The sequence below is a fragment of the Lagopus muta genome, chromosome 1 (genome assembly GCF_023343835.1).
Source record: "Lagopus muta isolate bLagMut1 chromosome 1, bLagMut1 primary, whole genome shotgun sequence".
NCBI lineage: Eukaryota > Metazoa > Chordata > Aves > Galliformes > Phasianidae > Lagopus > Lagopus muta.
In genome coordinates, this window is record NC_064433.1 from 136,420,118 (window position 1) to 136,443,754 (window position 23,637).

The 23,637-nt window shown below is 43.9% G+C and overlaps 1 protein-coding gene across 1 annotated transcript; it reads right to left on the reverse strand.

Annotated features, from left to right (window-relative positions):
• Positions 1-660: 660 nt before the first annotated feature.
• LAMP1 (lysosomal associated membrane protein 1) lies at positions 661-18,686 on the reverse strand. Its single transcript, XM_048960627.1, has 9 exons — positions 18,534-18,686; positions 10,121-10,236; positions 8,606-8,819; positions 8,339-8,500; positions 4,556-4,773; positions 2,858-2,980; positions 2,427-2,496; positions 2,085-2,255; positions 661-1,696 (listed from the first exon to the last, which is right to left on the reverse strand). The coding sequence occupies exons 1-9, from the start codon at positions 18,565-18,567 to the stop codon at positions 1,557-1,559; spliced, it is 1,248 nt and encodes a 415-aa protein (XP_048816584.1). The 5' UTR covers positions 18,568-18,686; the 3' UTR covers positions 661-1,556.
• Between the last annotated feature and the right edge of the window lie 4,951 nt (positions 18,687-23,637).

The window sequence follows — 23,637 nt, forward strand, 5'->3', positions numbered from 1 at the left end:
CACAGCTGTGCCCTTGGGAAGGATGCACTTGCCCAGCCAGCTGTCAACAGACTTCCTTCTTAACAGGACAAAGCAGCAGCCAGCTCCAAAGCCATACTTGAATACAAGTCCAAGCATCCTTCTATCTCCTAGCAGGAAGAAGCAGAGCAGCAGCCCTGCCCCTGCTGAATGGCTCTGTCCTCACAGAGCCCTCTCGTGGCCACATCCCTTCCCTCACCTTCCTGCTTTAAAGGGAAAGGTGTCATTCTGAATACAGTTCAACACACCAAAACCTGAGCAGGCACACATCCCAGCAGCTGGTAAGAAGCTGGCTTCGCAGGGAGTGCTCGTACTGAGTATCCTAGCAGTGCTGAGCAGGGCAGGCCTTTGTGCTGACGTCTCTCAGCAAGCTACAATTTCACATAAGCATCATCTTCTCTGGGCCCCAGCTTACTGACATGCAGCAGCCTTCCCCGTTGCCAATGACAACCTCCACAAGAGCAGGAAGTGCCATTTCAAACCGCTGTATACAGGTTGGTGACAGAGAAGGAGGGACAAAGCTCTGGTTTAACAATCCCACACTAAGCATGACTCAGAGCTCCAGAAGTAGAGCCAAACCAAGACCATGCACACATCAAGTGGCCAACTGTGTTTTAGAAACTCACGAGCAACGCAAGGGTATACAGAAAAAAAGTGTCTTTATTAGCATTGTTACAGGCAATGCATACATAAGAACTGATCCTTAAAGTGTACAACCCCCCAGCCAAGTTTAAAGCAAGAGAATCAGCAGATTGAGACCTATATTGTACACATGTGCAGTAACAGGATCTCTCTGAACCTTCCAACAGAAGAGACTGAAATCACTTTACAAAAAAATGTAAATAAAAATAACACCCATTTTAAAAAAGGAGCAGCTCCTAAGGAGCTGGCAGAGCATCGGAAATATCAAACAGGGGAGCTGTCCAATCGCACAGAGTTCCTGTAAGGGTTGAGTATTGCGTTGTTCACACCCTGCATATGCCAGGCATCGTGTTTAAAGCTTAGTAATACAAAATACACACCCTAGAGATGAGGTGGGGTTTAGATCAATTTCGATTTTGTCAGTTGTTACTGAATTCCTGTCAATGCACCATCAGTATTGTTATCATCACTGGATGGCAGCAGTGCCGATCGTGAATGGTTTCCCTTTGTTAAGAGCTCTGAAATTGAGTCAATGTAGATTAGTTGCATCTCTTTCCAGCATCTTTATGCTGACTTTACCTTCCAATTAAAAAAAAAAAAATCATCCTTTAAAAAAAAAAAACCCAAAAACTTTTAGCTTGTTTCTAAGTGGGTAAATATTTCAACTAGTTAGCAAAATTAAACACCAGAATTTTCAGAAGTTATTTTTGTGCATAGTTAAATGCTGCAAGATGATTTCACATTTAATAAAGCAGACTTTTAGAAGCAATTTGCAAGATAAGGTGTTCCCTTACGATATCGATCTTAGCTCGGGGAGAGATAGGGGTGGTTTGTTTGTTTGTTTTTCCAGCTTCTTGCAATTGCTTTTCACCTACACTGGAATTTAGTGCAAGTCATTAAATTGTCTGGTACCCAGCGTGGCTCCTCTTTCTGCCAATCAAGTAAGCAATCAGGACAATTAGAACCAGACCAGCAAGGGCTGCACCAACTATTATAGGGATCAGCATGTTGTTTTCATCCAGCTGACATTCTTCCACTGAAGAGAGAGAAAGAGTTACGTTAGGCACCAGTCCAGGCAGACACCTACCTCCAGTTGCTTCTTTTAACCACAGCCACAAAGAACAGCACTAAGCAGAGCACCAAGGAACTTCCCAGACCTTTTCCCCTCTCACACAACTGTCTGAGCACTGTTAGGAAGGTCCATTAATGCTCCTCCTTAACTCGTTGTAACGAGTCCCAGTTATTCCAAAGCTGCTTTTTACAGACTTGTCACACTAGCCTCAATTCAAACACCTTATCAACCCCCACAGCACCTGCAATACAGCACACAGACTAAGCATAGCACCTTCTTCCTTGACTACAGACTTGGGTTTCTCATAGATTGCAGTTCCCTCCACCCACGTATCAAAATACAAACCTCTTACCTGTCCCAAACTTGTCTCCATCAACCTTGAAAGCCTGGACCTGAACATTAAATACATTGACAAGGGCTTTGTCTGTGACCTGGAGATTCTCCTCTGCACTGCATTTGTAGGAATTCCCCACCGTAGCTCTCAGTTCACTCATGCTGTCATTTGATGCTTCAAACACTGGAGCTGTGTAAGAGAAAGTCTTATTAAAGAATCCTGAAAAGCAGAAGCTGGGAGCTCACTGAGCTTTAAATTCAAAAGACATTCCTCCCCAGCATTCCTAATGTGTTCCTTGATGCAGGCAGCCCTTAATATTTAAGGAAGTGGTCACTGAAAATACACTTAAAAAGTCCCTACCTTTTGCTTCAGAAGGCAGAGTTGTGCTGACATTCACACCTTGCAGGAAGAATTTCTCACTAGTTGCATTCTTTTAAACAAAGAAAAAGACACCAGTAGTTTTCATTGAAAATAATGCTGTTCAACCCAACCTTTGTTGTGTGAGGCTATTCACCTGCTACACCACAACAGTTCCCAGCTTGGGTAAAAAAGCCTTTACAGGCTCATCAATCCAAAGGAAAGAAATTCATGATCCAAGCAGAATATCTGTACATTCTTTCCTTATAAGAGTTAATAAGAATTAAATCCCCTCTATCATAGTATTAAAACCGAAGTCGTTACTCATTCCCCCTCCCATAATTGGAGCTTTTTGCTATAGTAATTGCCCAGGTTAATATGCCCACAGCAGAAATACTGCAGAGATCTTACGTGCTTTGTCTAGAGATCCTTACCAATACAAAGTGGAAGGTGATCTTTGTTTTCTCAAAAGCCAGATTCAAGAAGGCAGATGTATTGTCACATGTTCCAGAAGCACTTGTATTATGTGGTACAAAATTCAGCAGATCCAACCCCATCTATGGGAAAAGAGGACCGATCATGGTATCTATTCTTTAAGAAACTAGCACACCACTACATCATTAGGAAACTTCTAGTTTGCCTGCACTCACATGTATACAATGCTATCCTGACCTACATGCTTTAAGGGCAAAAGGGCAGATATGCATCTAAGTTACACCTGAAATAATTTGTGCTAGAGCTACCGGGCTGGCACAGAGAAAGAACAGCAGGCATATCTGCATTCTTGCTGAAGCTCCCCCCAGCCCCAGCTGCTGCTTTCTCCACGCTAAACTTCTTTGCTCCTAGCAGCACAGAGAAACATCAGTTACCACCACTATAGTGGGAGCAACAAGCTACAAAATGCTGCCATTAAAAGTTGTCACCCTGCAAGTCACTTCTGCACACAATGCTTTAGTTTTGCTCACAGTAAATGATTTTATATTGTCCTGCATCTGCAGACAACTACACGTTAAATGCACTTGCTGAACAACCAAACAACTCAGCAGCAGCTCTGAGACATCAGCTAAACCTCTTGTGACTTTGGAAAATCAATTTTACCACCTCCTCACTGATTGAGGGATCAGCTATCAGCCAGTCCAGCTGTGTGAGAATGCCATGCAATGGGAAGCAGCTCAGGGAACGTGCCACCACGTGGCTTAAACACAGTTGCCAACATAGCTATCTACTGTACAGCCACACATCAGCTGGGATCCAACTCAAATTTGCAGTAAACATGTAGGTTTACTGAGCCTTGGTTCTTGTTTCTTATCAAGGCCTTCAGCAACCCCTGGGATTGTGGCTCATAACTTTGCCTTACTGGCTAATGGGAAACAGGTTTGTATACAAGGCTGGCAAGCCCTTGTAACACCAGTGGAATCAAGGAGCCTAACCCCAAGGCTGCAACTTATGCAATCCATGCAGCATCTTCGCCACTGAAATTAAATTAGTTCTTGAAATTAAGTAACTCAGAATCATAGAACGGCTTGTGCTGGAAGGGACCCCAAAGTCCATCCAGTTCCAACACTGGAACCTGTGGGCAGGGCTGCCATCCACTAGATTACATCACTACAGTTGAGTCAAATATTCTGCTGGTATCAGCTGCAAGTTAAAGAAGTAATTTTCAGGTGGTTCTGGGTCCCCTAAAATTTTGTCAACTCTGTCTTGTTTTACAATGGCAATTATGTTCCCTTCTAACATTGTTTCACTGTTTCACTTAGGCACCTCAGGCTAAATTCTTGTATTTCACAGTTCAGATGCCTTGTTTAGATGGAATCTTTGATATAGGATCCACCTAGTCATATTTTTATCATTTTTACTGTTCCTGTGGAATGGCCATGTACACTAAACTGGATTTGACAGACAAGTTTAGTACTCTTACTGAAGAAAAAAATCTTTAAGTGACCTCTTCCAGCACTACTGAGTTTAACCAGACCCAAGCTTAAGCCAAGCTAAGCAATTCAAATAGAGGGCAATCATGGATGAACCCTATGAAGAAACAAACAAAAATAAATATGTTTTACGGAAAAGAAATACCCTGTAATAATTTGGCAAGTCTTCTCTAAAGAATCTGAAGGTTTTGAAGAAAAATGTACCTTCTCATCTTTTTTCAGATAGGTGATGTTAAGTTGTAACCCCATGGAGGCAAGGACACAGGTTCCATTTGCACCAGTCACGTTGTATTTACCAACTGCAGGATTTGAGGGTGCTGCAGTTGGTGCTGGGCTAGTTACTGGAACCTGGCTAGTAGTGTGCTTTGGAGTTGTTGGGGCTACAGTGGTAGTAGAGACCATATCTTCACTACATTCTGTCTCTGAAAAGAAAGGAAAACATACAGTCACCACTGAACAGTTACAGGATTATCTGCCTTCCTCATCCTCGAGGGAAAGGAGGACAATTTCAAGTAGCTTTTCCTAACAAAAGGTAATAAAAGGTGACAAACAATAACAAAAACATTACTTGAACTCTGTTTCAAAGTTTAAGAATCTCTTAAAACCTAGCATATGAAAATAATACCTCTGCTTTTATTTACAGAAGTTCACGGTGCCTGCATCTGTTTTATTGATTTCTATAATTTTACTTCACAATCAAATCAGTACAAACAAGAGATTCCATGTTGACAGAGCCAGCATTCCTGCTGTCTGCTCACTGCGAGGCTTTAATGACTCCCCCTGTTGGACATCCTAGGCAGCCTTGTGTCAGAAGCAGAGGAGTAATTCTCATGCCTAGCATCAAAAGCAGTCTCCCAGGGCTGTGTTGTTCTCATTTCCCTCTGTATGCTACCAAGTCACAGAACCCTACTTCTTTCATTGTGTCAATACTCACAGTAACATAAGAAATACCATACTGGACCTGTCAAGTTCTCACTCGACACTCAGCAAAGCTGTGACACTTCCATCTCCAATGTAATTGCAAGACACTGGTTCTGATGGCAAGGGCTCTCCTCTATCCTTTCCATTTGGGTCTCATGTCCACCCTCCCTGAACTCTTGTATTTATAGCTACCTACCACCTGAAGTGCATGGCTGAGTGAAGATGACTGCCTGACTTCTCACCCAGCTTCAGTATAAGCTTCCACAGTAAAAGGAGAGAGGTAGAACAGTGCCTTCATTTGCCAGAGTATTCACAAATACCTGGCAGCAGGAACTGAGCTTGTGGATAGCCAAAAAGCTTCCTGCATTGAGGATCTAAGCCAAAACCAAAGGTCATAGCAAAGGCATTACTGTAGCACAGGCTTCCCTGACTTCCAAGTCAAGGTCATTTCCCTGTTTTAGGGAGAACAACTTGCAACTCTGTAAGGATGTCAGTAACTGCAACAGCCTCACAGTCCATACCTATCTTGCAGATAATGGATAAGTAATGAATAGCCTCTGTACTTAAAAGCAACTTAGCATTTCATTATGACTCTAAACACAGCCTAATTACATCTTGTGAACTCACACAAACTCCATCACAGAACAATTCTATTTCCTACTCCACTTTCTACTCCATTTCTGGAAGGAGAGAAGAGCAGAGAGAAGGATGAACGGAGGAGTGACTCTACCTTCTGTCAGTTCATCGGATACTGTTCAGGCCCCAGAATGTGGTGATGTCCATATAAACCAGGCAGCCAGTTTAAATGCTACTTCAGTGGACAATTTCCTACCGTCTGCAAAGCCTCAACATATACAGCCTCTTACTAAACTTGGCAGACACGGACTTCAAGTGGTAGTTTATTCTAGGTGGAATTCTGATATAGTGTTTTTTACTGAACTAACTTACAGCACAGCTCCTACTAGCTCTGCAAAACAGATGTGCAGGCAAAATGCTCTTGTCTTTTTCTGACAGTTACAGGAAAGCAGCTGACAATTCTACCGACAGATAAAATTAAAGCTCTCTTTCTTCAGAGCTGAGAATCACTGCAGCAACCTCAGTCATTAACTTGGAGATACGCTGCCAGAAATAACTACTACTATTACAGATGCACTGACTACTGACTGTACTTCCTTTCAGTGATCACTGCTCAGATCACTAGCAGGAATGAAAGAACTAATGAAAGAACTGTTGATAAAACAAAAAAAAGAAAGCTAAAGGAGAATTCAAGGTTGCAAGTTGATCAATAATGAGCTGCCAAAAGACATGGGGAAGTCACAAGCCTGAGAGTGGAAAGAAGGAACTGATCTGGAGAGAACAAGTTGTTTTCAGGATCGAGACAAAAATGATAAAGAACTCTTTAACTACCTGAATTAGAAATAAGCAATGGAGATAGCTCATGATGCAGTACGAATGGAAAAACTACAAAAGGACTGTGTGCAGTCTCAAGAAATTAAAAGAAAGTAAAGGAAGATATTAATTAAAAAGAAAAAGCTGAGCATGGCAGTGTGGATTACAGTAATGTGGAAGTGGGGAAAAAACAAAAAAAAACACACTCCAAAACCAGTAGCATGAACTAAAACCAAACAGTATCACCAGATGATGAAATCATATTGCCAAACATCGATGGCTTCATCAAGACAGTGATACCACCAGACAAAAAAAAAGCTTAAAAAGAAAAAAAGAGAAAATGAAGTAACTAGTAAGGCAGATGTTGATGAACTTGTGTTCCATAAGGAACACCCACCCAAGATAATACAATATTGCTTTGCAGTTTAACTGAAGGACTGTAAGAATAGACAATAAAAAGGTGGTGCCAAATAGGCAGTAAGGAGATTTTATTGAAGTTTCGCAAAGTTAAGAAGTAGCTTTTCCCAACATCATGGCTCTTGTTGAAGCCTCCTTGAAACTGCTCACATGCCTACCCAGTATGCCTGGATAACTGCACCAAGACACTTAAAATTGGATTGTTCTGAAGACTGGATTAATAGAAACCATATTTTTTAAATTACAAACATGTCCACAGTTGTGCTGCAGACTAGCTCACTGAAGGGAAAATTCTGATTGAGGAAAGGATTCATGTTGGAAACCAACTCAGTAACGTGAGACAGCCATAAAAAAAGTCAACTCTAGTATTACCATGCATCAGGCCAAGTATTTTGCAGAGATGGGACAAAGTACAAATACTCCCACAGAAGGCACTTGTTCAATGCATCACTGTATGCCTGCACTGACTACTCTGGTTTTAAGATTCCTTCAACTTCACAAGTGCACAAATGGGATTAGCAGCATAGGAAAGAAGAGTTCCAAGCTACCTTGAGAAGATGAAGGCTTCTTACTTGCCCTAAAAGACTTACTGCTCCCTAAAACACCATGGGCAACAAGAGCCTTGTAAACTGAAGAATGCTGCCACAAAAACAGAGCATGAACACACTGTGAAGTAGCCTGTTTTCTATTCATTACAAAAGTGAAATTCTGTAACGCTTTTTAATACAAGCAAATCAGGACAAAAAGCCTTTGGGGACTGTGGCTGACATAACATTTTCATAGCTTGTATAAACCCATCTACAGGAAGTTTTAGATACCCTCTCCCTATACTCTCCCTATAGACCAACTCACAGCTGTCCTCTACCACCCATCTTCCCCAGGGCACACAGTAACCAGTCACATTACTTGGGTAAAGAGTAACTCTTCAAAGGGATGAGATGCTCTCCAAACCAGGATCTGGGCCACGTGCCCAGCTGACCTCCTACAGCAGCAGGTGTTTACAGCCTGAAGGGATCACAAGCAGGAGAAACGTTCCCTGGTGCCTGCACACAACTCCCAGAAGCACAGTGCTTGGATCTGTAAGCCATGAACACTGACACACCCAGAGGAAACCTGAAACAAGTTTATTCATTTCAGCAGATTCTGCTATCAGCTTCAAGTCAACAGCTGCCTAAATAGGTAGAATCAAGACTCAAAAGTAACACCTACTATTGGAAATATTAGCCCACCAAGTACAAGTTTCTGTTATGAGATACCTACTGTTTGTACTGAAAGTGCCATTTGTGGGATAGGCTTCCAAAGTAACATTGCTGAAAGTAACGTTCACATGCCTCATATGGATGTACTTGGAGTTGATGCATCTGTATTCTGTGCCAATACGGGCCTGAATAACAGATTTGTGTGTCACTTCCATCACTCTTCCTGTGAAAAGATCACATGGCATTAGTATGTAACAGTTTTTATGGAAACAAATCAGTATTGCATCTGCAAGGGTGACATAATAAGAACAGGAAGTTTTCATTTTACCTTCAGATGCATTAGGGAATAAAGTTTCATCAGACAGATTGTAGTGGAAAGTCAGCTCTTCAACTTGGTACTCATCCAGAGTTTTTGAGAAATTCAGACTTATCAAGTGTCCTGCTCCAAAACTCAATGCTAGAATGGGATGAGATGTGTTACCTTCACCACACGAGCTGTGTGACTGTGATGTGGCATTTTGGGGAAGAAAGAAATGTGCAAACTGTGGGGCAAGAAAACAGAACACACAGAAGGGACAACATTACAGCTTTTCCTTACTGCTTTTCAAATCACCTGCTACAAAACATACAAGTGACTTTCACATACATATATTATAAGGTGTCTACTTACTACTTACTTATATCATATATAGCAAGTAGCATATTAATGGCACTCAGATTTCTAAGAATCATGCTCTCTGAAATTTGAGGACAAAAAACTGTAAATTCTCACATCACCTCTTAGACTTCCCCCCTTAAGCCAGGGCAATGAATTTGCAGGTGCACCCACACCAGGTAAATCAAATTGCAAATTCTGGACACGCAAAAGGTGGGAGAGCTTTAAGTTTTGCTTCCTGTAGTGTGACTGAGAAAGAACAAAAGCAAATGGCAGTCTATGCAGTTTGGATATAATTCTCTGAGTTTAATACATATTGGCAAAGTAACTTGACACCTGAAGACAAACAGCATTCACTGGAAAGTTTGAGTTTATGGCTTCACAAGAAACAGCCAAAGCCTGTTATGAAAGCAGTTACTTCTGAATGCAAGCTTGTACAGCACCATCAGCAGGATTTCAGACCATCAGTGCTGGAAAATGTACTACATAGCTCAAATCACTTACAGAAAGTATCAACACTGGCAAAGCAGTGGATGTTTTAATTTCATATTAACTTGACAACTAGGAAAAAATTTCAACAGGAATGCCTTAAAACACACAACCTCAATAGGATTATAAATAATCAGCAATTCCTGCCTAGTAGTAAAGATGCCAGAGTCAGTAAATTCAAAAGCTGAGTGTTTGCAAATAAAGATTCTTAACTTTTCAGTTTAACTTTGTTAGTAGACTGCAAGCCTGCAGACATACTGGAACCTACAGAGACCAGCTAAAGGAGCAGATCACAGGTTTCAGAGTTTGAAAGCTCCTTGCTAGTGGCCATTTCACTTCAGATTTAGTCAATCTAAGTAACTCGCGATGATCACATTCACAACTGAAAAAACTGGTAGCATTTGCTTTCATTTACAGTTATGATGAAAATCATTTCAGCTACCAATAGGACTTGTGTGGAACTTCACTCTGAGTTCCACACCTCTTATTGTGGTAATTTCAGGCAGCCTGTTCTTCAATTACAGGAAACATCAGTAATAAAGGAGAAGTTGATGCAACATGACTGGAAGAGGGGAACGTTTGCAGAAGTAGTTTTTCAAGCTTAAATATTTGTTCAAAGTTTCAGTAGTGCACACTCACAAAAAGACCCCACACATGGTACAAAATACACAAGACAAGAAGGGAGATGCCTCCCATTACCTGCTTTTGCCCATTGCTTTTGTATTCCACTGAGAAGGCTACTGTCAGGTTAGCAATTATGCAGACTCTGCCTGTTGAATCTCTCACATCAAATGAAGAGGAAGCCTGTAAAAAGCCTGTAAGAGGTACAAGTAAATGGGGGTCACATAAGATTTGATTTTTCAATCCAAGCAAAGATAAGCATGTACAACTCCATTTTGAAGACACATCCTGAACAGCAGTTGCATTTAGAGACTGTAACAACTAAGTTTCCATAGCAGCCTCAGCATCAATAACCAAGAGAACATATTTAACACCCCATTTATAAAAGACAAAGCTGCCCAGACCAAAGCTGTTGACATGCTGGATCCTCAAAGCATAAGAAAAGCTTGTAATAAGTGCATCAGTCATGCTGTTCAAGGCAGCAACTCCATGTTCACCCTGCACAGCAGCTGTTTTGCAAGCTTCAGCCAGAACCAACTTAACACACGAGGTCCTGCAGCCCTGTACTGCTCAGCCACCCCTCAAAAATCCTCTCTTCCCTCTGCACCAAGACACTCAGCTGCACACATGCTGAATGCACTAGTTAGTGGGCTTGGACTGATTGCAGATGTTTGGGAGGCACTGCCAAAGGCAGCATGATGGAGAGTGCCCCGTTTGCCAGGAAAGCCTCTCCTGCCTGCCATCACACTCCCTGCACTTGAGAGAAAGATGGGGGGCCAAGACCTTGACACAGACAGAGGTCACAGTTTCCTGCCTTTAAGCTAATCTCAGGTAGAGCTGCTGACTAAAGCAGGGCTTCTCCTCTGCTTGGAGCCTCACACGCTACTACTGCCTGTGCAGGGAAGGACTGCGTGGTTGGAGGAGCACGGGATCATCCTCTGACAGCAGGGGGGACTTTTGCACAGGGTGCCACTGATGACCTTTACCTGGGGCACGTGTACCAGCAGAGTGCTGGTTATCCTCAACTTCATTTGCACTAAAAGCCCCATGGACAGTGTTCCTGCTTCTGTGCTCAACTGCACCTGCTCAAAGCTCTTCACTGCAGAGCCTTTTCTTCATGTTCCCGATTGCCCCCACACACCCAAAACAAACCTCACCACGCCTGCGCTGTTTTCTGCTAGTGCTTTGTCACCTTGCAGAAAACCTGAAAAAAAGCAGCTGTAAGACAAACCACTCCATTTATCACAAGCAAATAAGCTCTGAAGAGTCAAACATGCTAATCCATTTAACTGCTGATATAGCAAAAAGATCCAGCATAGGGATTATCCATTAGCTGGCTTTCCCATTCTCAAGAGGCTTCTAAAAAAGCAAATCACAACCTGAAAACTTTTTGCTACAGGACTACAGCGCATACAATAGCATTATGGCAATCAGGACAAACTGGGCTTTTATCATCTGGACAGGGCAGAATCATAGAATGGTTTAGGTTGGAAGGGACCTTTAAACCACCTATAATTCCACCCCTCTGCTATGGCAGGGACACCTCCCTCTAGACCCGGTTGCTCACAGCCCCATCCAGCCTGGACTTGAATGCTTCCAGGGAAGGGGCATCCACAGCCTCACTGGGCAGCCTGTTTCAGTATCTCACCACCCTCATTTTAAAGAGTTCCTTCCTAATATCTGGTCTAAATCTACCCTCTTACAGTTTAAAGCCATTTCCGAGGTGGAGTCTCACAAGAGCAGAGGGGCAGAATCACCTCCCTTGACCTGCTGGTCACATTTCTCTTGATGCAATCCAGGATGTGGTTAGCCTTGGGGGGCAAGCGCACATTGCTGGCTCGTGTTGAATCTTTCATCAACTGACACCCCTAAATCCTTCTCCTCAGAGCTGCTCTCAAGTCATTCTCCACCCAACCTGTGTCTGTGCATGGGATTGCCCCAACCCAGGTGCAGGACCTTGCACTTGGCCTTGCTGAACTTCATAAGGTTGGCAAGGGCCCACTTCTCAAATCTGTCCACGTCCCTCGGGATAGCATCCCTTCCCTCTAGCATCAACTGCATCACCCAGAGCTTGGTGCCAGCTGCAAACTTGCTACAGGTTCACTCAATTTCACTGCCATGTCACCTACAAAGATATTTAATAACACCAGTCCCAGCACAGAACCCTGAGGAACACCACTCATCACCTGTCTCCACTTGGGCATCGAGACACTGACTGTAATTCTGAGTGTGACCATCCAGCCAAGCCCTTATCCAGCCAGTGTTCCATCTACCACATCCCTTTTTCTCCAATTTGGTGACTAGGATGTCGTGCAGGACAATGTCAACACTTCACACAAGTCCAGGTAGATGACATCAGTTACTCTTCCTTTATCCACTGACGCTGTAACTATCATGAAAGGCCACTAAGGTCGTCAGCACACATAGAAAGCACTTCAGTTGTAAGGACACACTGGAAACAATTTCTCTGGCACTCAGTAAGCATTTTCCCTTGTTGTTCTTCCTCAGCAACAGTTCCCTTCATCTCCAAGGACAGGAATGCATCTCCCACAAAAAAAGGTGACCAAAACAATTCAGTACAGTACTAGAAATAATTGATGCTCCTCCACACAGCAGTTTCGCTTTGCAAAGTTTCCTTCAAGTTGAATTTACACTTGGAACTGTTTACAGGGTACTCAAGCACTTGTTTTCTCAAGAATAGAGCTGCTTACACTTTCTTGAAGCTTTCTAGCACTGCATAGAAAACAGCAGAGGCAGAAAACAGCCGTCTGTGACGTCTTGAACTGTGCTTGAACTAACACTACCGATGGAAAATGTGACAGAATGAACATCTCCAGTATGCATGCTGATTGCTTGTTTGATAGCTACTAAGAGTTTGGTGATTTTAGACCTAAAAACAAGCAACATGCAGCAGAAAAGAAACAAACAAACAAACAAGTTTTAAAGAGAAATGCAGTGGAAAGAAAGAACTGAAACAGCATTAAGGAAACACTGCTGACCAAAAGGAAAATATGAGTCCTACCTGCTCCAGACGATTCAGAGAACAAAAGACAATGCAAAGGTAGCAGAGAAAGCACTGAGTGGAGCACAGATTGTGGGAATGAACAGCTGACAAATCATTCTCAACAAGTAATAGACAATAAGTGGTCTGAGCAAACATTACAACATTCCACCTGCATAGCTACTAGATTTTTGCAAGGCTAAGTTCACACCATGATATGAAACCCAGTGTGGTTAGATTGAAACAAAAACCATAAAGCCTCACTGCCTCCTTAGAACTGTTCAACAGCTGCTGGATTTGCAGTGTCAGAGCAACAAAAGCCATGCGTCAGGCACGAGACAGCAAGCTGACCTCGATGAAGGGGTGAAGCAAGCTGTTTCCCTGCAAGCACATGGGCATTCATGAGGATGGTGACCAGTGCAAGCACTTTGCTGGCAGCACGACACACACCCTTGCTCCTGGGGCAGAAGTACAGAGGAACACAGAACAGACTGAGGGAATATGGGACAGGAGGGCAAAGAAATTAGCAAAAGCGCAGAGGAACAGATGAAGGCACTGAAGGAAAGAAGTTCCTGCCTACTCTCTGCTCCAGCCAGCCAGCTCAGAGCAGCTCATGGGGTTTGGGAGGAAAGCAGCTGTTGAGTTTGAGAAGGCTGCTTCAGTGCAGACCAGTGATTAAGGCATGAATCATCGCCAGCCCACATATAGTAAGAGCCTACAGTCAAAATGTCAAGAATACAAAAAAGCAAACTGATGCTGAATCGATCTGTCCTGGGATTATTTCTTATTCAGTTACATAAAGTAACGCACAATTTTATTACAACATATCTACAAGTTGGGAATATTGCTTGTACTTCTCACAACAACACTGCCATTTGATATGTCGTGCAAAACCTGACACAACCTCCAGCTTCTTCTCTTTGGACTTTGAATGTTCTTCTCAATCAACCACAGCACCCTACTTGACTACTACCTGTGCCAGAGCAGCAGCAGCACTTCAGATTCCCACAGCTCAACAGCTCACAGAATCTCAATAGAAAAAAAAAAAAGCCACTTTTGTGAAGTTCATTATTCATTCAGCTGGAAATGGTATGAGTATCTGGCAGAAGAATCACCAGAAACGCACTCGCATCAAAGAAACCTCACGTAGCCCAGACGCTTCCTTTGTGTCCCAGTAGGCTCCTACAAAAGGGCTGCTTACATTTATTCCAGCGGCGTATTTTCAGTTGAAACATCATAAGATATTATCTCCCTTTAGAGCTCATTTCTGGTTATCCTGTCATGCAAGAAAGATTGAAGCTAGAAATGTTTATGAAACAGCCTGATACGTTGCTTTAAATCCAACATCCATCCTTATCTAACACTCCTACATGAGGAAAAAAAAAACAACAAGCAGTGTATGTTAACACTCCAAGATGGAATAAAGTCAAGGAAAATTGAAACCTCCTTTCTTATGTAACAATTTGTCTCAGTGATCTACCATGGTTTGCTTTAAACTGAAAACTACAACAGTTGCAAAACAATCTGGCACAGCTGAACAATCTGAATCTGAGCCTTCTGAACACAGTTCAGAGAAAGCTGGGATTCTTGACCCATTCCTGCCCACACCACGATGATTTCAGTCTCAACCTTTTCATGATTCAAATCCTGTTAGTCAAGCACAGCAACACTTCAGCTACTCTCCTGCATAATGGAAACGTATTAAAGGAGAAAGATGAATACCTGTTGTGCTCTAGAAAAGAAAGCAAGCACCTATTATTAATGGCAATTGTTTACACTGGCTGCCTGCAAAGAGGACTTTGGTTACAATAGTTAATGATTCACTGTCTCCAAGTCGCACTAGAAACAATGACCACTGATAAAGACAGCAAAACAAAACTACTTTTATACAATTTGGGGCTTGCTACCATGTTCTCCTGCATAAATATAACCTTCTTCAATATTTCTGTGCTACGGGGTGTGAGGAAAGGGCAGCAATCCATCCCAATTCAGTCAGACACATCCCCAGCACGAAGTGACACAGGTACCTGCTATCCATGGGGCACCAACATGAAGAGCTAAGAATGCTGCTTCTTATCCAGAGAAGGTTTATTTCTCATTGGAGAAGCAAACAGAAGTACCCAGTAATTCACTCCCTTTGCTGGTTTGGAAGGATCCTGTCAACTTGGTGCCATTTTGGGAGCAGAACGGTGACCTTCCTTCTTCAGAACTTGTAGTGTCTATGCCAGACACGAGAATGGAAGAATTCCCGAGGAGTTAATTCTTTCCTCTAATCACACCTTCTAATGTAGCCACCAATCCCAGGAGGACACCTTGAACAACTGGAAGAGCAAGCAATATCACTTGCTTTGATCCTGGACCTGTACAACTTCAGGAGAGTACAGGAAAAAAAAACAAGAACTTTAAAAATACATTTATCTTTAAAGATCACAGTATTTACCCACTCTCCTGTTTCCAGGGAACGAATGAAAGCAAAGCAGATTCGATGCTTGAATTGCTCCTCCCAAGACAAGCTGGTCTTCAAAAAAAATAAACAACAAACCTCTGACTTAGCATTTACCTGCCACCAATGGACTCAGACTGGGTGCAGGGTTTCAACAACAGGAAGAGATAAGGCTGGGCACACTTCAGCTGCTGTTCTGACATGCTTCAGAGTAGATAATGGGAAAAGAGGGACCAGAGACCAGAGTTCAACTCCAGGATGTGGGTGAGTACTGTAGGAGAGAATGGGATAAACTGCACTTGTGCAGTGCAGCACCTGCTGAGTTCCATATCCAGTCCCAAAGACACATCCCTGCCAACTTACAGGGGTGAATTCATCAGTCAATCTAAACTATCTTTTTAGCATTGCTGATTTACATTAAGACAGTTGACATCTTGTTTCTCAATTCAAACAAGCAGGTGGATGAATGACCTCTGCCTTCATAAACATGACAGCATAGGAGCATTATAATAGAAAGGATACTTTGCATCTGTACACTTGCCATTTGGCCAGATAGTTGCATCCAGCTTAGTCACATGAAGCTTCTTATAGTTTACAGTCTAGAGGAAGGAAGTCTTGAGATAGCTCTACAGTAGCTGATGCTTCAAGTCCTGCAGGAGGGCTGACCTACCATGGCGAGACATCCCAGCACTCACGTGAGTTCCTTTAGCACTTGCACTGCCTAGCACTGCTATGTCACACCACTCAGCTAACATGTCCCTCAACAAAGCTGACAGCCCCAATAATTAAATAAGGATCACATGCCCAAGCCCACACTGGAGAAACAGCAGCTAAGCCACATGCCCCTATGCAATGCTGAGCCACGTCTGAAACTCCATCCACTTCTGGCAGGGCCACTGCCCCTGCTCTCACCCTTGGAAAGCAGCACTGGCAAGCAGCAGTGCTGCCAGGTGTCAAAGAGGGCAAAGACGATGTCCTGCTGAATCTGAGTGCAGCAGCATCAGCAGTGCATCTTGAAGTCAGACACATAGCAAACACGATTCGAAACCATCCTACTCACTACAGAATAATCTGGAAGCAGGTTATACAAAAAGTAAAACCTTCAAGCCAGGCTAAGCTGAAAGGAGCATGCCTCAGACAAACTGTGTGACAAGACCTGGCAGAGCCCCGGACTTGTGAGCCAGAAGAGCTGCACGAGTCAGGACTGAGCAAGCCATCACGTGGTGACAGACCTGGCACCCACACGCACATTCAGGTCCCTTAACACTGTGCCAATACACTCAAAGAAGCCATCAAGCAAGCACAATAGTTAAGGGCAGCGTTTGATAAAGCCACATTTCAGAAGTTGCACAACATGTAAGCAGTTGTGTTTCATGAAAACCACTCAATACACAGTCACATATAACTAGCAAAACCAAGACTCAGGAAAACAGTATAACACCACATTATTTAGCAACTATAATTTGCTAGCTAAGTTTCTCTCCCTGTAAGCTGCCATTCCAAAGGAGCGTCTTGGCCTCCTTTGGTTACCAGAGCTCTTGTAATCAGCACAGTCAATGCAAGTACAAACAGCAAAAACACACTGGTACAAAGTTTGAAAATCCCCTTCAGACTAAGGTTGTGCAATTAGAGCACGAGGACTGTGCACCACTAATCCTGTGCCAGCATCATGGTACCTTTATCTCATTGTTTCCCCCTGGGTCTCAGACATTATTTACTCACTGAATCAATCAACATCTGACTAAACTTAGATTTTTTTTTTTTTTTTGGAAACGTTTTCTCTGCCATGCCCATTTTTTGGCACAAGAACTACTGGTGCTCTGGCATAGCAGAAGCAGCTCTGCTGGGCTTGACACACAGCACAGCTGACATGTTGTGCTCAGCAGCGCACAGATCTCTCCATAACACCATCTCACTATCAGTCAGGAAAATCATCAAGAATTGCTTAACACCAACACGTGAAATATTCAGCTGAGTGCCTGCTGCTCACTGTGAAAGGAAACTGAAAGAGCAACTAACATGCAGGGAGAAAGGAAAAAAAAAAATCGAGCAGATATCAATCTCTTATCCCCAAGTCAAAGCCCTGCTGAATGCTTTCCCACTGGACCCACCCATGCTAATCCCTCAGCTGCCTGTGATCTTGCTTTAACCTCATCAGCGTTCCCTCTGATGACTAAGGGGTGCAAACACCTGACGAGCTCCACTAAGGCCGTGCTGCTCCTCACTGCTGCCCCAGCCTCTGTCCTGCACAGGAAAATGGATGTTATCTGTGCTGCTTACACCACAAAGCTCTCCCTTAAGATCTTGCCCACAGCAGAGGGTTGGAACTGGATCAGCTTTAAGGCCCCCTCCAACTGAAGACGTTCTGTGCTTCTGTGGTTCTAAGATCCCAGGGAGAAGTGATGCCGGTGTATCCATTAGAATAAAGCCGTGGCTGTTAATAAACTGTTAGCAGTAAAGTAAACTTGTCCGTTGCTTCAACAGCAGAAGGAGCACACAGATTACATGCTAAGAAGTTAAATGGACCGAGCTATGTTTGCAGTTGCTATTTGATCAGAGGAGGGTTATCACAACCCCAGAACACAGCAGTGGCGGCGGCGGCATCCCTTTAGAACTGCAGTCTGACTGGAACGCAAACAAGTCGCGAACCTCTAATGGAGCCGTACGACGAGCCCTCACCGAAGCAGCAGCTCGGTGCCCCTCAGGCTGCAGGCAGCAGGGCTGGCAGCCGTGCCCCTCAGCGACACCCGTCGGGTGTCACCCAGCCTAACTGCCGCGACCAACAGTCACGCAGCTGCCCGCCGCCCAGGCTGTCGCAATCCCCAAGTCCGCGACACAGCGCTCCCGGGCGCCGTGCTATTTGGGAAGCGCGCTGCCGTTTGTTGCCGTTGCTGCTGGCCCCCCAAGCTGCCCTCACGGCAGCCATAAGGGGAGCAGCCCTACGGAGGAGCGAGCGGCCTCTCAGCGCCGTGCACCCTTACCCTCCTACCGGGCCCGGCGTTACCGCTGACGGCTGCCCTCCCGCTTGCCCACCCGCTCCCCCTTACCGAGCAGAACGGCTGCGAGCAGCGCCCGCGCCATAGCGGGGCAGGAGGCGCGAAGCTGTGGCAGAAGGGCAGCAAGGAGCGGGGGGCGGTGGCGCAGCACCGCGCTAGGGAGGCAGGCGACAGCCCCGGCCGGTCATATGGCCTCTGACGTCACTCGCCCCGCCCGCGCGTCCTCACGTGATGTGTGAGACACAGAAAGGGAGGGGGAGGTGTCGCGAGAGTGTGGGGGGGGGGTTTCTCGCGGCTTTGCGGGGGTTGTTTTGGTTGCGGGATTTAGGCGTGCTTGGTTCTGCGAGCGCGGGTGCGCTGGTACGGGTGGGAGCACGGTGAGAGCACGGTGAGAGCACGAGGGGTGGTTGTTCTGCTGGCAGAACAGTGGGGCCGCCCAGCTGGAAGGCTGCTCTGCAGGAGAGGAGCTGGAGAGATGAAGCTGAACATGAGTCAGCAATGTGGGTTTCCCACTATGAACACCAACAGCGTTCTTGGCTCTGCTAAGCAAAGTGGCCCCAGCATGTCATAGAATCATAGAATCACAAGGTTGGAAACGACCTACAAGATCATCTAGTCCAACTGTCCTCCCATTACCACTGCTACCACAAGCACTAAACCATATCTTGCAGTTCCTCATTCAGACACCTCTTGAACGCTGCCAGGGACGGTGACTCCACCACCTCCCTGGGCAGCCATTCCAGTGCCTGACCGCTCTGAGAGAAAAAGTTCTTCCTTATGTCTAACCTAAACCTCCTTTGAATACAACTTGTGGCCATTTCCCCGTGTCCTGCTTGTTGCCTGGGAGAAGAGGCCAAACCCCTCTTCACCACAGCCTCCCTGCAGGAAGTTGTAGAGTGCAATGAGGTCTCCCCTGAGCCTCCTCTTCTCCAGACTGAACAATCCCAGCTCCCTCAGCCGCTCCTCATCAGACTTGTGCTCCAGACCCCTCACCAGTTTCATTGCCCTTCTCTGGACACGCTCCAGGGCCTTGATGTCTTTCTTGTGAGGGGCCCAAAACTGAACACAGCAGTTGAGGTGCGGCCTCACCAGTGCTGAGTACAGGGGGATGATCACCCCCCTGCTCCTGCTGGCCACACTATTTCTAACGCAGGCCAGGATGCTGGGAGAGTTGTCTTTTCCCTGCACTTGACACTGGTCAGACCTCACCTGGAGTGCTGAGTCCTATATAGGGGTTCCTCAGTACGAGCAGGGCATGGATATATTGAAGAGAGTCCATCATAGGGCCATTGAAATGGTCTGGAGCACCTCTGCTGTGAGGAGGGGCTGGAAGAACTGGGGCTGCTGGGCATGGGGAAGGCTCCGGGGGGGGTCTCAGCAATGTCCTGAGGAATAAATACCTGAGGAAAGAGTGCACAGAAGACACAGCTCCTCCTCCTGTCAGAGGAGCCCAGTGCCAGGATAAGCAGCTATGGGCACAAACTGGCATATTGGGAAGGTGGTAGAGATAAGTGAAAGCAGTTAAACCCACCTAAGCTCTGTGTTGCCTTCAAAACGTGTTTAAAGGCAATCTGATGTGGGTAGAATGCATCTAGGCCCAGCTGTGTACAATCACTGAAACTTAATGGTCTGTTCTCTCTTTAAGTGATGTATCTGTGTGTATATGTATCTCATCCAATCCTAAACAGTGACCACTGATTTGTCATCTTTCAGGTAAAATTGACTGCACTGTCACATAGCTTCTGATGTTGCCTGGTATTTTTATAGACAACATTTTTAAGAAATTCCTTCCCCTTATTTTTTGTGAAGAAAAAAAAAAAGGTATAGTCATTAGATGTTGGTGTAGTAATGGAGATACAGAGCCCAGACATATGATCACTTTGTAATTCAATGTAATTCAATGCTTTTTCTTATCTGAGTTGTTGAGGATATAGTTTCCTCTTACAAGGACTTATTTTACTATTTCGGGCATTAGAAAATGTGCCAACAGCAGCGTGCTTGTTTTCTCAAAATGACTGCCATGTCATCCTTCTCATTACAGCGTACTCTAGATTCATCAGAATCCTTTCTGCTCCCAAGCTGCCTTTGCACATTTTCACTTAGTACTACTTGGAAATGTGGTTTAGCTACCAATAGCTGCTGAATCAAGGTCAGTTCTTCTAGACTGCCGGTCATCTCAGTTCACTTACACTTCCTATTTTCATGAACATGCCTAAAGATTAAATGTAGCCTGGGGGTCTGCCTTTCTATTTTGATGATATTGCTATAAACAAGCCTTCTTATTGTTATACTGAATATAACATATGTATATAACAAATATGTATTTTTATCTGTCCCTTTCTAGAGACAGAAGTATTTTGATTTTCATTTATTTTTTTTTTTTTTCCTCCAGCACTTGTAGCAGTCTTTATTCTCACTGTCTAATACCAAAAGCAGAAGTTAGTTAGTCAGCTTTAAAAAGGACGTAAGTAGCATGAATGGTCAAGTGTTCAAATGAGTCATCTGCAGAGGAGTGGACATGAATGGAAGTGAGACTTTGGTTGTTCCCATTTCTTTTAATCACTCCTTTGAAACCTGCCCTGGGAGTGAAGTAAGGTCTGTCAGAATACAATATGAAGAGAGAGGCACCATGGCATGTTTAGGTTTTCTACTTGATAATCTTCCTTTCTACTGAAAAAAAAAAGTAGGCATTTATAAACTGAAAAATGATAGATTGTTGGATTATTACCAACTATTATCAATATATATGTTGCATCAAGCAATAACATTATGGCAAGAAGTTGGTAATTAAAGAACATAAGACTCCAGCAGTAAATGATGTTGATCTTATATGCTATGGATCGTTAGCTTTTATAGCAGTGTAGAGACTGCACTGTATCCAAGTTCCACATTATTGCCAACAGTTCTGACTTGGTGTTTGTTAGTCTATTTTCCTAATGAAACATGTCTCATGCAAACATATTGCCCATCAGCCTCACTGCTCTAATATTTGCTGGGTAACACCAAGCAAACTTGGTAGCAGTGTAAGATATAAACAAATGTAAAATGCTGCTTCTGTGAAGGCTGGTATGCACATGCAGCCCAGAGTCCCAAGTGAGTGCTGTCACCAAGGGAATAACAGTCCTTACCCAGCCCTCATGCATTTTGAGATGCTGAGCAGTGTGTGCAGTTCCAGATACACCATGGTATGTCTCTGGCACCAGATATGGATGCAGAATGGCTCTTTAAGGGGGAGAACAGAGGAAATGCCCACACTGAGACTCGGTACAAACTGGTGTGCAAAGCTCAGGCAGAACGCTAGTATGGAAGACAGAATACAGATTGAGAATCTTTTTCTTGGAAAGAACTTCCGTGAAACATGACTCCATTTTTTTGCTGTAGCCTTTTGCTGAACATTATCTCACTTCACAGGGTTATTTTCTTTTCAAAGAGATTTGTCCAGAAATAGATAATTGAAGCTACAGTACAGAGTCTGCTCTCCATAGTACACCTGTCAAGGACCATAAACCTCCAAGTAGGTCTCTTTGCGTAACAAATTGACACACTAAACTTCACCAAAGGTTGTGTAATTTTTTTTTCAGAGAGACACAGCACTAGGATTGGCAGAAAGAAGGAAGCTGAAGCAGACCAAAGGAGTTAGATTATAAACATGGGTTTAGACACAGGTAATACCGCGTGAGATAAAAGACAGAATGAGGGCCACGTGGCACAAGGAGTGGACAGGAAGAAGGCTGTTAGTGGCTGATAGCAAAACTTTAATTGCCAGACTCAGGAAGAACCTAGAACCATCAGCCATCGACTTGTGTTCACACACCTGCTTTCCTTCAGAAAACACTGAGATGAAAAACTGGCTTTTTAAAAACATGTAATATATGCCTGGTTGAACTAAAATGGAGGTTTAAGATAAACTGAATTAAACTGGAAGATTTTGTCAAGATTCATGGATTCCTCCTTGTATCCCGGACTCCTGCTGCTATTTTTATTATTCCATAGAAGAGGATTGCTACATAATTTGCTCCAAGGATGTTGAACTGCCCTGATTCAGGCTTTCCAGACATTTTCTACTGAATGTAGATGTACTGCAGATGAAATCTGTTACTTTGCTGCAGCCTGATGTCTTCATCACTAAGCAATCTTCCAGGAAGAAATTTTTAGCAATGTCATCCATGCGGTCACAGATACATCCATGGGGCACAGTGAACCAAACAGCCACTATCAACCAAAAACTGGTTGAGACAGGCTGCTCAGCCAAATTCTATCAGCAGCCTACAAAAAAACAAACCAAACCAAAACAAAAAATCAACAACAACCCAGTGCAGATATGTTGGTGTGAAATAGTGATTACCATGCTGACTGATAAGGTAACCAATTTCCTATTTGCTCAGCAAATACAGAATTCCAGGAGAAGTTTGAGGAAGCCAAATTGAAAATGAAGGCCACAGAACAAGAGCTGTGACCACAGCTGTCAATCTCCCAAAGCTTCTGAACCTCTGAATCCACTTCCAGAGCACTTTGGAAGAGTTAAAATCTTAAGACTGAGTTATATCTTTGCAGGTTGCGCTGGGTAAGGAGAGCAAACCAACTCTGTTGGTTTTAATTCCTATAAGGAGAAATGCACAACTATGCAGAATGACTCCACAGCGCTGCTTCTTGAGATTATTTATGGGGAAGGTGGGGGAGAATACAGTTAGGGACAAAGGGCATACATCACAGAATGATAGGCTTCAATATTGCCACTGCTCATGGAACAACTCCTTTCTAATTGCTACAGCAAAGTAATTAGGCCAAGGAGGCCTAGGCTATGGCAATTAAGAAAAATTGCACATCTCAGCACTTTTTATCAGTCAATTAACATCTCTTCGTACGGCAGAATTGTGTTAATTTTCAGGATGGCACCACTGCTCTTAATATATGGTTTAAACCTATTGAACCAGGAAGATGGCTTCAGAAAGGGAAGGCAATACATGTTCACTGCTGCGTATCAGTTACTGTCTGAAACTGCCAACTTTTTATGTGGTTAAAGCCTCTGCCCATTACATCTCCGAGGCACATGTTCCTTCTTGTTTTAGAAGTCTAGAAAGATGGAGCTGACTGGTTTTTGCAAGTGTGGAAATAAACTCAAGTGCCACATTCTAACAAAGGCTAAGAAATCTAA